The sequence below is a fragment of the Rattus rattus genome, chromosome 3 (genome assembly GCF_011064425.1).
Source record: "Rattus rattus isolate New Zealand chromosome 3, Rrattus_CSIRO_v1, whole genome shotgun sequence".
Classification (NCBI taxonomy): Eukaryota; Metazoa; Chordata; class Mammalia; order Rodentia; family Muridae; genus Rattus; species Rattus rattus.
In genome coordinates this window covers 197215782-197231549 of record NC_046156.1, presented here as the reverse complement: position 1 = coordinate 197231549, position 15768 = coordinate 197215782, and the positions used below count along the sequence as shown (strand labels likewise).

The following is a 15768-nucleotide window of genomic DNA, read 5'->3' as shown; positions in this document are numbered from 1 at the left end:
GTTGAAGGCGGCTGTGGCATGAGGCTCTGCGTATGTCTTGTAAGTTTAATGTGTTAAACTAGTAGACTTTGTAGGGATCATGAAAAACCCGAATATATTCACTCATGGGGGTAGACAGTTTTCTTCCCCTGAGATTTCTTTGGAGGGTCATCAGGCAAAAGTTTTTCCTCACTGCTTCGTACTTGATAGTCCGAACCCTTGGTCTTCATCTCGTGAAAGAATTTTTCAATACTAGCCTCACTTTACCTAGTGACCTTGGTCACAACTTCTACCTGACTTTTGTTGTTGTTACAGTTTTCCACTAGTAGATAGACAAGTAGAGGACTTTGATGTCTTAGCTGAATCGCACATCACGCAAAGCCTCCCACCTAACGGTGGGAAATATTTTAAAGTATTTAGAAAAGCCTAGTTTGTCGAGGTTACAACCTCATAGCCCTTGAAGATGTGCTAGATTACAGGAGTGAAATGAACTAACCACACTTAGATGTTTCCAGTGCTGCTTATTTTCAATCAGACTCCCCTTAACACCAGTTACAAAAAGAAAAGCAATACACACTTGCTCACACTCCTACCATTTAAAAACTTCATGGTTGGCCTCAAGAGTTTTCTAAAGATAAAGGGTTTGAACTACCTGTTTAAGAATGTTGCATTTCGTGCATTTGACAAATTGATAGGAACAATATTTGGCACTAAAGTAAGAATGCTTTGTAGAGCTACTTAGCATATTTAATTGTGATTGATAGTAAATTCTTTGAAGTCTAATAAGACCCATGCTAGTAGATGAAGGAGAGAAGTTGGTTGATAATGGTTGGGACAACCATGCTAACAAAGAAGTGGAAATTACATAGAGCAACATGGCAGTTTGGTTTCAGTTTAAACTGGTAAACATATGGTAAGCTATTCCAATATGGTAGCTGCTAGTACTCGTAGCTATTTAAATTTAAGTTGAAGATAAAATAAGATTAAAAACTAAGACTTTTTTACTGGCAGTTGGTGTTTTATGTGTTCAGTGGATCTACGTAGTTGGTGGATTTTGTCCTGAACAACTTAGAATATAGCATTTTCATTTCTACAGAAAGTTTTTTGGACACTGCATGAGACCATAGATGGAGGCTATAGGAAGGCACTATACGTACATAGGACAGATTTGAGTATGTGTATAAATACCTTGACTTAAGTACACAGCTTGTACAAATTCATGGCAGATCAGTCAGTATATGCAACACTTTGAGACTTCTGAATAGTCCTCTATGAAAAGAATACAGCTAAAATTATCAAAAGGATGGAAGAAAAATGAACCGAGAGCAATGACAAAAAGACATGGAAAGGACAGAGGAAGGAAGCCACTGGGTAGCATAATTAGAAGACAGTGAGACATTAGTGAGACCATAACTACCGTGCTGATAGGCGGTATTCCTTCATTCTGTGTATGTGAAAGATTCAGAGATGTTGTGCGATTTGCCCAGTTTTCCATAGCATTTATTACTGGCAACACAACGGCTAAAAGTTAAATTGTGCTGCTAAAACTCATCTATTTCCACAATCACATTTCCTTATTTTAAAAACAAAACAAACCAACAAAATGCTTGGAGACGTTTGATTAAAGGCACAAGTAGAGCCAGATGTGGTGGTACGTGCCTTTAATTCCAACACTCAAGAGGCAGAGGCATAGGCAGGCGGATCTGAGTTCAAGGCCACCCTGGTCTATGGGGGAGTTACAGAACAGCCAGGGCTACAGAGAGAAACTCTGTTTCCAAAAAACTGAAACAAAAAGCCTAAAATAACAAGAAAATATATAAGGCTGTAGGAACAATTATGTTTTCCACCAAATTTGAAGTTCTGGATCCTTCAAAGTACTACAGAATTCCAAGGAGAAACATTCCTTTTACTGAAGATACTTAGTTTAGAGAATATTGTTGCTCCAAGGGTAATCTTGGGAAACATTTTAAACACTCTAGTTTTAGAGGCAGGCTCTCACTATGTAGGACTGGTTGGCTAGAAACTGTATAGAGCAGGTTGGCCTTGAACTTACAGACACTCCGGCCTGACTAAGCAGATATTAGTGTGTGGAGAGGGATTGGGCAAGCTGAGACCCAAGCCTGTGAGTCTGAAGTCAGTCTCTTACTCATGCAGATATGGTTTGAGTACTTTGTTGTTGCCCGGTTACTTGGGTTACTTGTCAGATAAGCCGAGTTCTGTCTGCGCTGTAGGCCTGCTGAGAGTCTTTCTGCATTTTAATGAGATTCCTACATATAACTAAAGTTTAAGAGATCTTCCGGGGGCTGCGCATTTAGCTCAGTGGTAGAGCGCTTGCCTAGCAAGTGCAAGGCCCTGGGTTCGGTCCCCAGCTCCCAAAAAAAGAAAAGAAAAAAAAAAAGAGATCTTCCACTTTGTTTCTGGTCCGTCTCCTTCCATCTTTTGCTCTGGCCACAGAAATTCTTTGGTTGTAACATAGTCGTACAGAAACTCAGTTCATACTCAGTACTGGAAAAACCTTTGATCTTTCTAGAAAGATGAGTTATTATTTTATTTTACTTTAAAAAAGTGTGTGTGTGCCTATGCGTGTGTGTGTGTGTGTCTGTGTGTATGCATGCATGTGTGTGTATGCATGTGTGTATATGTGTGTGTTGAGTATGTGCATGTGCATGCATACATATACATGCTTGCATGCACATGCTCGCATGTGTGCATGTATGTAGAGGCTAGAAGTCAAAGCTAGGCCTCATCTCCAGTCACTGTTCACTGAGGTAGAACTCAGGTTGTACTCCTTGTGTGGTCTGTTATTTTTGCTGGGTGTCTGCCTTGTATTTTGGAGTTCTTTCCCTTCGCTTGGTAAAGAATTCGTAAGCAGTACCACTCACTCACTGAAAGTACACAGTTGTGCGATTCTCAGCATTGTGCAAGCATCTTTACAACCAACTCATAGTATGTTTTATCACACTCTGTATCTCTTGTTGCCAGTCACTCTCACCCCCTCAATCCCCATTCCCAGTTCTAGGTGACATGTGGCCTACTTCCTCTCTTCAGATTTCCCTATTCTGATGCTTTGTGTAAGTGGGACATAATTTGCGGCTGGTATCTTCTACCTAACATAATGTTTTCAGGATTCTTATTCTTAAATTGCTAAATAGCATTCCATTACAATGACATACCAAGTCTTGGTATATACTGCCCTTTGCTTTATACAAAATACCGATAAATATGCTAATCCAAGTCAAATGGAAATGTTTTCAGGATTGATAACCATAACACATCGAGTCAATGACAGCATAGTTTGACAGGCTATTTGGGATCTCAGAAGGACTTTAGAACCGAAAAGTGGGGCTGTAACTTGATAGTATAAATGACTTTCAGTTTAAAAGATGAGAAGGACCAGCATGTTCACCTGTGAAACTGTCATGGGGTCTTTTAGACTTTTCTGTGTTTTGCTGTGAAATGTATGGTAGTCATTATAGTATCATGCTTGAATTTTAAAAATGCATGAGTTGATAGTTGCAAATACAACGGAAGTCGTAGTCAGTAAAGAAGATCTGCGAAACAGGCCTGCTGATCTGATTCTCTCTCCCTCAGGTAAAAGATGCCTGCTCTCCGCAGCATACGTGGACAGCCGCCAGTGGGAAGCCAGAGAGAAGGAGCAATGCCACCTGGGTAGGTTCTGCCATGCACTGTGTGTGGTGCCTACCTCGTATCATACACTCACATGACGCATGCATGAGATATCTCTGTGAGGGGCTGGAGGGATGGCTCAGTGGTTAAGAGCACTGACTGCTCTCCCAGAGGTCCTGAGTTCAGTTCCCAGCAACCACATGGTGGCTCACAGCCATCTGTAAGGGAATCTGATGCCCTCTTCTGCTGTATCCTGAGATAGCTACAGTGTATTCATATAAATAAAATAAATCTTTAAAAAAAAAAAGATACCTCTACGATGATGTGGCTTAAAGAAGTACATTTTAAGTCTTAAACAGAGTTCTGTCCACATATGGAAGATCACCTCCCTGTTCCCTGCGTCCTGAAACCGTCTTTGTTGTCCGCCTTGGTGTTGCACTGCTGAGGCTGTGTAAACAGCCCGTTCTTGCGTTTTGCTCACTGCACTGTAGTTTCCATGCAGCTTGTCTCTGTTTTATAGTGTCATTGCCAGGTGACAGATTTGGAAGCAAATTTGCAGTGTCATGGAAACCACGAAAGGATAGAGAGCAGGAAGCTCACAGAACCCTCTGCTTCCCTTGTTCCTGTTTCACAGTTCACAGGTTGCAAGCAGCCTTTCTTGTATAAATTACCAAGGCCTAAAAGAAATTGCTGACCCTACAGGCACATTTTCCAAATGTGCAAGCAGTGGCGACAGTGCGGAGTAAATAGGTGGGCGAAGGGCTGAGACTGTCGCTGTGCGCATGACTACCTGTGCTGACCCAGCACCTCCTACCACCCACCTTCGTGTGCTCAACTCCTCAGTTTCTCCGTGTTGTGTTAGATAAGAACAAAGCCCTCCCCTGCGATGGACTCTTCTAGAAGAGCACAGATGTAGCCTTTAGTTTGGCCACCTTTAGGATGCTTCAGAACATGGTCTCCTTTGAGAATGTGAGTTGAGGACTTGGCCAGCAGCTCTGGATGGGGTGTGTGGCCAGGGGCGGCCAAAGCAGAGCTAGGCAGGTTCTGAGGATGTGTGATCAAGCCCTCCATAGGGAACTTAAAGCCTGACTCTCGCAGCCTTTAAATCAATACTTTATACCGTCTGGAGATTAAATTCAAAGGTAATACATTTTCTAAATGTAACACTTTAAAATGAAGCAGTTTGGTTTATAGTAGTACTCTGAAATGTAATGAAATATTTAGGCATCACTGAGGATTCAGAAGTCACTACACTCTCTCATTTTCTATGTACAGCCCTGACCCACAGGACAATGGGTATGGGCACAGATGTACTCTACTAGGGAAACCAGACATCACAGGTATCCCTAGAGTGACATTTTTACTTTAAAAATGGACAGTTTTTGATAAAGTTCTAAATAACTCAAATGTCCACTTATAGTCAATTTTTATAGTCAATTTAATGAAAAATATCTAGCTTATTTTTAAGTATGAAAGTGCTTTGTGTTCATGTGTTAAAACGAAATTAGTTCCATGAATTAGAAGCAGGTTTGAAAGTAGTAAAGAGTCTCTCGCTGAATGTGGAGGGGAGCTGGCACCAACAAATCCAGGCAAGCTCAGCACCTCGACCCCCCAGGAGTGGGCTGTAGGCCTGCACACAACCATTCTGGACTTTAGATGTGGGGACTGGGGACTCACACTCAGATTTTCACTCTTACTCACTGGCCCATACCCTAGCCCCTAGAAGGACTTTTCAACCTACAAAAAATTATCGAGCTCCTCTACCTTTCGCCCATATTCACTTTTGTTTTCATTTTGATGTTTTTGTTTTCTCATTCTAGTGTGTGTGTGTGTGTGTGTGTGTGTGTGTGTGTGTGTGTGTGTGTGTGCACGCCCTGTCAGAGAGGTGTGCACATGCTGTTTTTTACCTGAGATACTGTTTCACCCATCCTAGCCTTCAGTCTCAAATTCTTCAGTATGCACACTCGTCATCTCCCACAGCACATTTATTGAGTTCATTCGTTAATGCTTTTTTTCTTGCTTTTTGTCACTTGACTTCAAAATGTCCCTTATCAGATTTTTTTCCTCCTCTAATACAGGATGCATTCTGGGTTCATGTTGCATTTAAGTCAAGTGTTCTTTTTTTTGGATCTTTTTTTTCGGAGCTGGGGACCGAACCCAGGGCCTTGCGCTTCCTAGGCAAGCGCTCTACCACTGAGCTAAATCCTCAACCCCTAAGTCAAGTGTTCTTAATTTGAAATTATTCCTTACCCTTTTTTATTCCTCAGGCCTTTCTCACCGTTCTCTATGGTTCAGTTGCAGTTTTGCTTCCCATGCACACTACTCTGTGGCGATGTGATCCTGTCTGGGTGTCTGATGCGGACACAGCTGGTGACTCTCCACCTCCCCTACACACATCAGCTCCATGTCCTGGTCACATGAGTTCTCAGCGGCAACACTGGCGGGTGTTCTTGACTGGCAGGGAGACCTTTAACTTAACGATGGTGTCCTGCTGCATCTCAAGTCTTCCCGTAGATTTTCTTTCCGTCCATGCCTGAGTCAGTCTACACCTAAAGGTTGCAGAGTGGTGATTCTCCATCTCCTACTTGCCCTGCCTATTTACTAGTTGGCACCAGTGTGTTCCCCTTAGGCCGCAGACCTCGCTTCCTTTCCTGTTTCCTTCTCATGTATCTGTGGTCATACTTTGTGTTGACGGTTGTTGATTGCTGGGATTTTCCCCACTGGTTCATTGCTGTCATTATTTGGAGTCTAGTGTCCCATGCTGCCTGGCCAATATATTTTCCCAGTTTATTTTCCATGTCCTCTTTCTCACCACTTGCTTCCTTCTTACTTAACAGTGTGTTCTAGGCTTAGTACCTTCCCTTCCCTAGCCTGGACTCAGCCCTTCCTTGAGAATGCTTGTGAGTGGTATTAGAAACAGGAGGTAGGCATTAGATGTCATTGATTCTTACCCAATAGCTCAAATTCCCATTCAACTGCACGGGGTTTTCCCTGGCTTTGCTGTGGTCTCCTTTCTATGGTTAGAGCTCGGTTCCCAACAGAGGCAGGGTTTTGTGGGGAGTCATACCATTGCATGTTATACAATATCTTCTATCTAGAAAGTACCAGCTCTCTGGTCATCGTGAAAGTTAAAAATAATCTATGCATACGTTAAGATGTCCTCTGAATTCAGTTATTCTTCTCTTAGAAGCCATGCACTCGGATAATTCTAATGTGGCTTCAAATAGCTATATAGCAAAGATCGTTCTCATGTGCCATATGTGAATTAATCCACAGTGCTATGGAACTATAAATAAAGGAGTGATGCATTCTGGGAAAGCTTATGGTTAAACATTTTCCCTAGGTATGGAGGAAAGATGAGGAAATGGGGCCAGCCACTGTTTGTGTCTGTGTGTTAGGTACAGTTAGGTCATTTAGATATATGGGCACAAACCTAAAGGTCTTTGTCCTGGTCACATGAATAAGTTTGCCAAAAAGTACGATGATAATCTGTTACACATAAATATCACAGGGAGCCAATTGTCTCTTTCCTGTTGAGACCAGTGCTTGAGTAAATTACCAGTCATTGCTGCCCCTCTGCCTCCAGTCAGAACTGTTTTCCTACTCTGTAGCTTGTCTTGTGCCTTCCCTCAGTAGCATGATGTGGATTCTGCACCCAAGGCTGGCAACTGAGTTTGTGTCCGGATGTTACCACTGTCCATGTCTATAGTTATAAGTTAGGGATGATTGATGTCTGCCTAGTTCCTAAACATTCATCCTAGAAATATGCGGAATGGATGAGTCCCTGGGTCCCTCTGTATGTCTCTCTGTATATTTGATGTGAAGTAAAGTTTGGAATTCAGACTGCCTGGAAGAAAACGGAGCCTTCGGAGGCTGTACGTTTTTCCCATTGTGTAACTGCTACCGCCTCTGGTTCATAGATGCACATTTTTCTGTATAGCATGACTGCTTGAGTTTGCTAGGGTTGAGCTCTGATTCTGAGCAGGGCTCCAGGTGCTCCTTTCCTGCATTTCTGCAGGTCAGGCAGTAGATGGCAGTGTGGTCCTTGCGAGAAACGCCCTTCCGTCTGTGCTGAGGCGCGGGAGAGCGTGCGCTCATGTGGAGCGCGGTGATTGGACATCGCTCTGGGAGTGCTGTGAGGTGCTCGGGTCGGGTTCGCTGATTGGAGGAGGGAGGAGGGCCGATATGAGGCATTTGCTCCTGTGGCCCTCATTGGCGCCGCTGCGGGTGTGGCGTTCTTGGCTCCGCCCGCCATCCCCGGAGAGGGCTGTTTCAGGGGTGCCTAGGATCCTTGAGCATTAAAATGCTGCCTCTATTTTCTTAAAAGCTACTTGTTGCATTGTCTTGTGCATTCAGAAAGGCAGATCCTATGCAGTGAATTATCACAAAGTGAGCACACCTGCATAGGAGGCTGGAGCATCCTTCCCGCTCTGGAGACTGACTTTCTTCAGAGACACCCGAAATTCTGATTTGCAACACCAGAGGCTGCTTTCTAAAAGCAGTTTAGCACTTTACACGAGAAAGTGTAAAACAGGAAAGTAGACAATGCTGTAAAGAATCCCCAGCATCCGCCATCTGCTTTCGGCTGTTATCAGCTTATGTCTGCTCCCCTTCCTAATCCTTTGGACTGTTTTGAAGCAGATCCTGCGTGCGCGCTTTGTGTGTGTGTGTGTGTGTGTGTGTATGTGTGTGTGTGTGTGTTATAATTAAAAAAGATAAGACATTTTTAAAGCCATTGTTGTATATAAAGGTATATGAAATAATCAGCTTCTGTTACTGTTTTTTGTTTGTTTGTTTGTTTTTGTTTTTTTGGGAGGGACCAGGTCTCACCTTGTAAGCCTTGGTAGTCGGGAGGACCTTGAACTCAGAGATCCACCTACCTCTGCCTCCCAAGCACTGGGATTGAGTGTGTGCACCACCACACCTGACCGATTTCTGATATTCTTATAAACATATTTTTAATGCTCTAATTGAACAAGGAACCAACTGAATCACACAGATACAGTTGTGCTTTCTCTTGACTCTTTAATAAAAAAAAAATTGTAGAAACATGGGAGTAAACCAGATTCAACAGTATTAGTTCGAGTTCATCTATATGCTGTACCCCTCTATCAGATTGCTGCCACCCAGTCATTTTATATGTATTTTGATATGTACCTTCAAAGTCGATTTTTAAAGAGAACTATAATGGCATCCTTAAACACTGCATGTTCCCATTTCATCATGTGTTAAACATGCGTTCTTCACTCACAGAGGACTTACATGTCACATCCTGCATGACACACTCACATGTCCCGCTTGTGAAAACTCACCTTTTGTAGAGCGTCTCACACTCTTGATTTGCAGATTTCATCGTTCTGCTGGTGCTGAATGTGTCTAGTTTCCCATCTGTCCTAGCTGTAAAAAAAATGTGATTGGGTTCGGGGCTTATTTTATTTGTTGTTATTGTTTTTTCCATGGTTGGTGGTCTAGTTGGACTTATTTTTGGTCATTTTGTTTGTGGTTAGTCTTATCCCTTGTTATTAATGTTGTTTTTGCTTTTATTTTTGTTGTCATGGGTTGGAAGAATCAAGATTGTTAGGAGGTCCTCACAGCCCGACTCTAGAGTCCACACGGCCCAGAGCCTCATAGTTTTTCCTACAGATCTAGGAGGGCTCAGCCCACCATTTGTCTCACGGGCCGACTGTTGTCCTTTTCCGTGGTTACTGCAGCTTTAGCCCTTGACCAAAGAGCCAGGTAGTAGTTTCTGGGTACTTGATTTTGGCTGCTTGTTACTTAATGGCTTAAGAGAGATGATATGTTACAACACGGAGCTGAGTGGAGGAAAAGGCTGCAGGAACAAACCCAAGGTCAAGTTTCAGAAAACACCAGCTGCAGTTGAGTATGGGTGGAGAGCTCAAGGCCTGGATCCCCCCACATCCTCCCCCAACCCCCACACCCCCTCCATCCCTGTCTCAGCCTCCTGCCCGAGGAAATGTATAGTGCAGTCATCTCTACCTAAGTGGTCTCTCCAGGCCCTGGGGTGGTAGAACACTGGAGAGTCCGTGCAGAAGGCAAACGGGCTTTTCCAGTTTTAATTCAAAGTGGAATGTTACAGTGGACTTTATTCCTGCCTCGCTGAGCAATCATTTTCCACAAAACAGTAGCAGGTGGTGATGGAATGCAGCCTGGAGGGCTCTCTGAGAGTGTGCTATTTGGGGAGTTAAATTCCCTTAGATACAGTGAGACACTTTCTTGAGCAGCATGTTCCTATGATGGGCGCACACCTCCTGCCTAGACAGTTTTGAGTTTAGGTGAGTGAGTTTGTGGAGTCCCAGCTCCTACCTGCTGTATGCCTCAGGGCATCTGTCTTAGTTGACAGGGAAGTATGCTCTGGAACAGGTGGGAGCCTGCTGGCGGTGTGGGAAAGCCGCTCAGTCACCTGACTGCAGAGAGGCTCCTCTCCCCTTCTCCTGCTTCAGCTAGAAGGGAATGGGTTTTACATTACCCCGTCCCACTGGTGTGGAAGTTAGATCCTCTATTTCTGTTTTTGTTTTTTTTTTTTTTTTAAGATTATTGTCCTTCTTCTAAGGTAATTACTTAACTTAAATTCTAACACTTACCACTTTATCCTTTAGAATAGCACACACACACACACACACACACACACACACACACACACACACACAGAGGCACACAAAGAAAAAGTGATACACTATGCTATTGTCCAATACTAAAGCTTTATCTTTCAAAACATTGTATTTAAGCCGCTCTCTGGGCCCCTTTATTTACTCTCAGTTCTTACATCTCAAGTCATCTCTGAACAGCAGCTACTAAACTGGACCTCTGAAGACTTCCTTAGCACTGCTGCAATACTGTTTGCATTCCTTGTCTCTACTCTGTCCCCTGTCTAAGTGTAAACACTGCCTGCTAGTGTTCATCCTGTCCCTTCGCTCATCCAGTTCTATTTCTGCCTTTCGATGCTATGCTCAAACCAAACCAAGCCAAACAAAAACCCTCTTCTGGTAGAGTTAAGGTCCTTGATTTGTTTAGAAGTTTTGGTTTGGTTTTCCTTGGTAAATAGCTCCTATTTTTCCCCCTAGCTGTTTTTAAGGTGACCCCATTCTCCCATTTCACAATGACACAGAATCTATTTGTTGGGCTTATATGTGCAGAAGACTCTCTTTTATTATTAATTCTGAAACGCTCTCAGGAGACAGCTGGTTTGGTAAAGTGCTTGCTGAGAAAGCCCAGGGACCCAAGGTTGATCCCCCAGCACCCAATGAAGCCAGATGGGGGAGTGGGCGGGGACAGGGCGGGGCCGGAAAGAAAGGATGATCCCCAGCCCTGAGGGAGTCGGGTGGGTGGTGGGGCAGAGCAGGGCTGCAGAGATGACTGCCTAGGAGCATTGGCTGCTCTTGCTGGTGGGTTTGGTTCCCAGCAGCCACCTGTAACTCTCACAGGACCTGACACCCTCTTCTGACATCAGGTACTGCAAGCACATGGTGTACATATGGCTATGTGACCATGCAAGTAAAACACTACACAGAAAATTAATCTTTTTTTAAAAAAGATCCAGGTGTGATGGTGCCTGCCTGGATTGCCAACACCGGGGAGGAAGAAACACACAGACCCCCGGGTGTCACCGAGAGCAAGTTCACTGTAATTGGCGAGCCCCAGACACGTGCACAGTACCTGTGGCCCCCATACACGTTCACAGGCCGTGTGTGCATGCGTGTGCACGTGCATGTGTTTTTCTATTACATGTCACCTCACCTCATTCTCTTGGTACTCTTGGAAATTAAATTTCTCTCAGAAGTCATTCTGTTTTCAGTGTCTCTTAGTGTCGCCCTTCTCATACTACTTCCTTGCTTTCTGTGTAATTTCACTTCTGCCTGGTTTTTAGTTCCCTAGTTCTCACTTACGTCTAACCTTTTTAACTCACTGCTGCTTGCTTGCTTGCTTTTTGAGACAGACTGATGACTTGCAGCATAGGCTGGCCTGAAACTTGTGGTTCTTCTTGCTTCAGACTCCAGGTGCTAGGAATACGGACGTATGCCTGTTTTTATCTCCTGTTCTGTCCCACCTTCCCTTGCTTTTGAGTTTTGTTGCAGTATTTACATAAAAACAAACCATGCCTAAAGCATACAGTTTAATAAGTTTTGACAAATGTGGAGCTGTGTATGACTGTACTTGTCATAGTCTGGTGACCCGCAAAGGCAGTGACTCTAGTCCTTTAATACCCGTGCTCCTTTCTGCCCCACACCCCGGCCCCCAGGAGGGGATTCGCGTGCTTCTTGCGGTCCAGTTTGCCATTCCTAGGTTTTGTGTAGAGGAGCACCTCTTTGAATAAAATGCTTACCCTGGCATACTTGGGATCACCAAGCAGGCGTGCCCGCGTCAGGGCTGCAGGGGCACCAGAGGCCACTTGTGTGGGATCCTCAAGAACATTGGTCCTTGTTCCAGCTTCTCCTTACGCCAGCAGCACCAACCTGACTGAACCCCAGAGCCTCCTAAGCAGCTTCCCCTCTTACAGAGCCCTGAGTTTTCTCTGACCACCAGTTACGCAAACCAAAGGTCCCTGCACAGCAGCTCGCTGATTGCCTGGGGCGACTAACCCTGTAGTTATTCCCTCAAGTTCTGCAAGTGTGAGTGCCCTTGTGGCCCCGGCAATTGTATTTACCTTCTTCAAAGCTCAGTTTTATTTTTAAGGTAAAAAGAGTCATTAAAGCAATATAGTTCATCACATTCCAGAAATAGCATTTCTTTGTATTGTCTGTGGGCTTAGACACCACGCCCAGACCTTGCCTCCTTCTCCGCATGGTTGTTCTTAAGCAGCACACCTTTTTCTCCACTGGCTGCACCATCAGCTGCTGGGTCTGTTGGAGGCCCTGGTTCCCTACAGAGCCAGAGAATATGACCCTTACTCTGGGTGGCAGGCCTAGAAATCCACAGTCTTAAACCCGTGGGAGCTCACTCCATCATTATAAAAAGTCCTTAGGGCCTCCGTGCTGTTGCTGTTTTCAGACAAGAACGCTTTAATACTATCCCGTGTTTCATCTTCCAAATATATTTCCACATCGTGTAGTGGGAAATTCTGCTAAGTGAAGAGTTCGCATTTCAGGTCCATTTTCCCCGTAGTATTTGTTGTCCTCCACAGCCGTCAGCTTCAGTGAGTGTCCTGGGGAGCAGAGAACCTTCCACAACAGCGTCTTTGGCACAGCCCATTGAACAGAACTTGGGCATCTGTTGGCCCCTCACTAAAGCATGAAGTGTGACTTTGGCTGTGGAAGCCACCATCCAGGAGCCTGTGGCGCTGGCCCTCCATATGCTGCAGCTGCCCTGTTTTCCTGGCCCTCCCGCCCTTCCCTGTTTTCTGCCTCATTCATCACAGCAGCTCCGTGATGTGGGGTGATTGGTCAGGTGGTGTGTTTGCAGCAAACCTCTCTGAGGTGCAGTATGTAAATGTTATTCATCAGACGGGGGTTCTGCAGCTGCTGTCCTCTTAGAAGCCCAGGCCAGTTCCAATCACCAAAGATGCTTTGGTGAGGGGCTGGGGATTTAGCTCAGCGGTAGAGCGCTTACCTAGGAAGCGCAAGGCCCTGGGTTCGGTCCCCAGCTCCGGAAAAAAAAAAAAAAGAAAAAAAAAAAAAAAAAAAAAAAAAAAAAAGATGCTTTGGTGTGAAGATTCAGACAGAATCTGGTTACCATGCTTAGCGGTAGTCAGCGAGCTGTCTCAGTCCTGTGATGGCGAGGCGCTGTGCGTACTTGTGAAAAGGACACGGAAAAGAGCCTTGCAGGCCATTTTAACTAGGCCAGTAGCTCCTGATCCTGGCTCTTTATGTATGTGTGTGTAAATTTTGAATAAAAGGAGGTGATTCTTCATATTGATCATTCCCATAAGAATGGTCCTAATTATAGACTTGGTAACATGAGTATCTAATTATGAGCAAGTGCACTGGACAGTATTATTGATCCCTGATAGGGAAGGGTTTTAAGGATCTGTTTGTGGGTTTTACAGATGCTGTAATCACCTGTTTCAATATTTTTAAGATAGTCATTAATAAAGGCCATTTATAACAAGTCATGCTTTAGGAGTTCTGCCAAGTTGCTTTTCCACGATTGCTTGCTCTAAGTCATAGGGACCATGTCCCTGAGGCAGGAAGATAAATAGTTAACTGCGCAATAAGAAGTTGCCAGTGAACAGGTGTCAGTTGAGTGTCTCTGGATGTCTCAGGATTTGCTACTTACGTTACAGTAAGAAAGCCTGAGAGGTGTACCCATTTATTCCTTTCTTCCTTTGATTCCCGCCTCTAGATATTTCCAGAGTGCTTTTCACAGAACTGTCCTGTAAACTGAGTGTAGGTCGGTGAATTCAGTTCTTCCCTGACACTTCTACTGTAAGGGCAGGAGGGACCATCTCATATGGGTATTTGTGGTTAATAGAAAATACTTTGGTTCAGAAAGGGAGTAACAGGATCTGAACTATGTTTAAAAGCCTCCCTCAGTCTGCTTGCTTGACAGAACCTCAATTCTGAGGGTAAGGTAATTACATGTATGTTTGCGTGCATGATGCTGGCTGCATGTGCACACTTGTGCATGTGTGGGTGTAGGCAAGAGGATAGCCTCAAGTTTTTTTCATGTTTCAAGTTTGTTTTGAGAGAAGGGTGCTCACTGGTCTGGTGCTCAGCGAGTTAGCACGTGGCCTGCTCAGCAGTGGGATCATTAACTCATGCCACCATGACTGGCTTTTTACATGTGTGCTGATGATCAAACTTCATGCTTGCTTGGCAAACACTTTACCAACTGAGCTATCCTCTAGACCCTTTAATAGTTATTAAAACGTGGTCAAGAAATAAGAGATTAGAAGCCTAGCAATGGAGTTGATGAAATAAATATGTATATATTCAAATCTGGAGCCTATAGCTGTTGCTGACCGGTTATGTAGTATGAAAAACGGTGGGATGAAAGATAACTCCTGCTTTCTCGGCCAGCCAGCCGTCTCTTTGGACTGGTAGGGAGAGGACACTTGAAGAGTTTAGAGGACATGCAGCTGAAAAGCCTATTGAACACACAAATGGAGATAGACTGGAAATGCAGGTCTGGAGTCAGAGGCCAGAATCGGGGTAGATGTCTGTACGCAGACCGACCGTGAGACTAGAGCTGTGAAAGGGACTCTATCACGTAGCACCTTAACCCAGGCCTGAAGCCATAGCAGACTCCACTACTGAGAGTTGGGCATTCCAGGGTCAAGAGACAGAAAGAAAAGACAATCCTAACGGAGCCTGAGAAATGGTGGGGTGCGGATGAGCAGATGAATATTTCCTCAAGGATCTCTAGATGGAGAGATCAAATGAGGACAGAGTTAGCACTGGCCTGGTAGATTTGATACAAGGATAGTGCTCTCTTAATTATCCCTCCATCAAAATGGGCTACAGTCATGAGCTGAGAGTGCGGGGAGAAAGTACTGTTCACTTGAGAAACAGTGAGGTGATGTGACAAGCCGTTCGGAGTGTGCGTCACCTGAAGCCAAGGCGAGTTTAGGGTCCGTGATGAGAGCGACGTCACCCATTCCAAGTGTCCTAAGGGTGGTCTGTTGAGGGGAGCCAACACCTGGGCGGTGGAGACTCCTAATCAGGAAGGAGAGGCAGGGGCTTTTCTGCTTTAGTTAGCAAATACAGGAGAGTCTCTTGGTAAATGACCATTATAAACCTTTGGCGTGGCTACCATATGTGACTGGTGTACACTGCTAGGGATAAGAGGTGGTGACAGCTCCCTGGGCTTGCCTCTCACCTGGTTCCTTTTCCTACAGAATGACAGACCTCATGCTTTGTGTTTCCTTACAGAGGAACCTTATCGATCCATTTTTTTTAAGAGCTAAATTTGTACTTTTTAAATTATTATAACCTAGTTCAACCAGTTACTGAAAACTGTGTCCTCAGTGTCTGAAAAAGAGCAGGAGTGAGCATCTGTGTCCATACTGACTTTGTAATGTTCTCGGCCATCTGGCAGGAGTCCAGTCTGTTTTTTATATTTAACAGAGTTCTTTCTCCTTTGTCTTCACAGCTGATCTTGCATCCTTAATGGACAAAGCATATGAAAGGAAGTTGCCTGTTAGTTCTTTATCAATATCTCGGGTAAGACCATTTTAAACCTACTTTCAAAGAAGGAAGCAATCAAGAC

At 44.4% G+C, this 15768-nt stretch overlaps 1 protein-coding gene across 1 annotated transcript in view; it reads left to right on the top strand.

Moving 5' to 3' along the window:
• Positions 1-15768, top strand: part of Mrps27 (mitochondrial ribosomal protein S27) — a 68959-nt gene that overhangs the window by 301 nt on the left and 52890 nt on the right. The window contains exons 2-3 of the mRNA XM_032898981.1: positions 3571-3648; positions 15652-15722. Coding sequence (XP_032754872.1) covers positions 3571-3648; positions 15652-15722 — 149 coding nt within the window. The remainder of the gene's footprint in view (positions 1-3570; positions 3649-15651; positions 15723-15768) is intronic.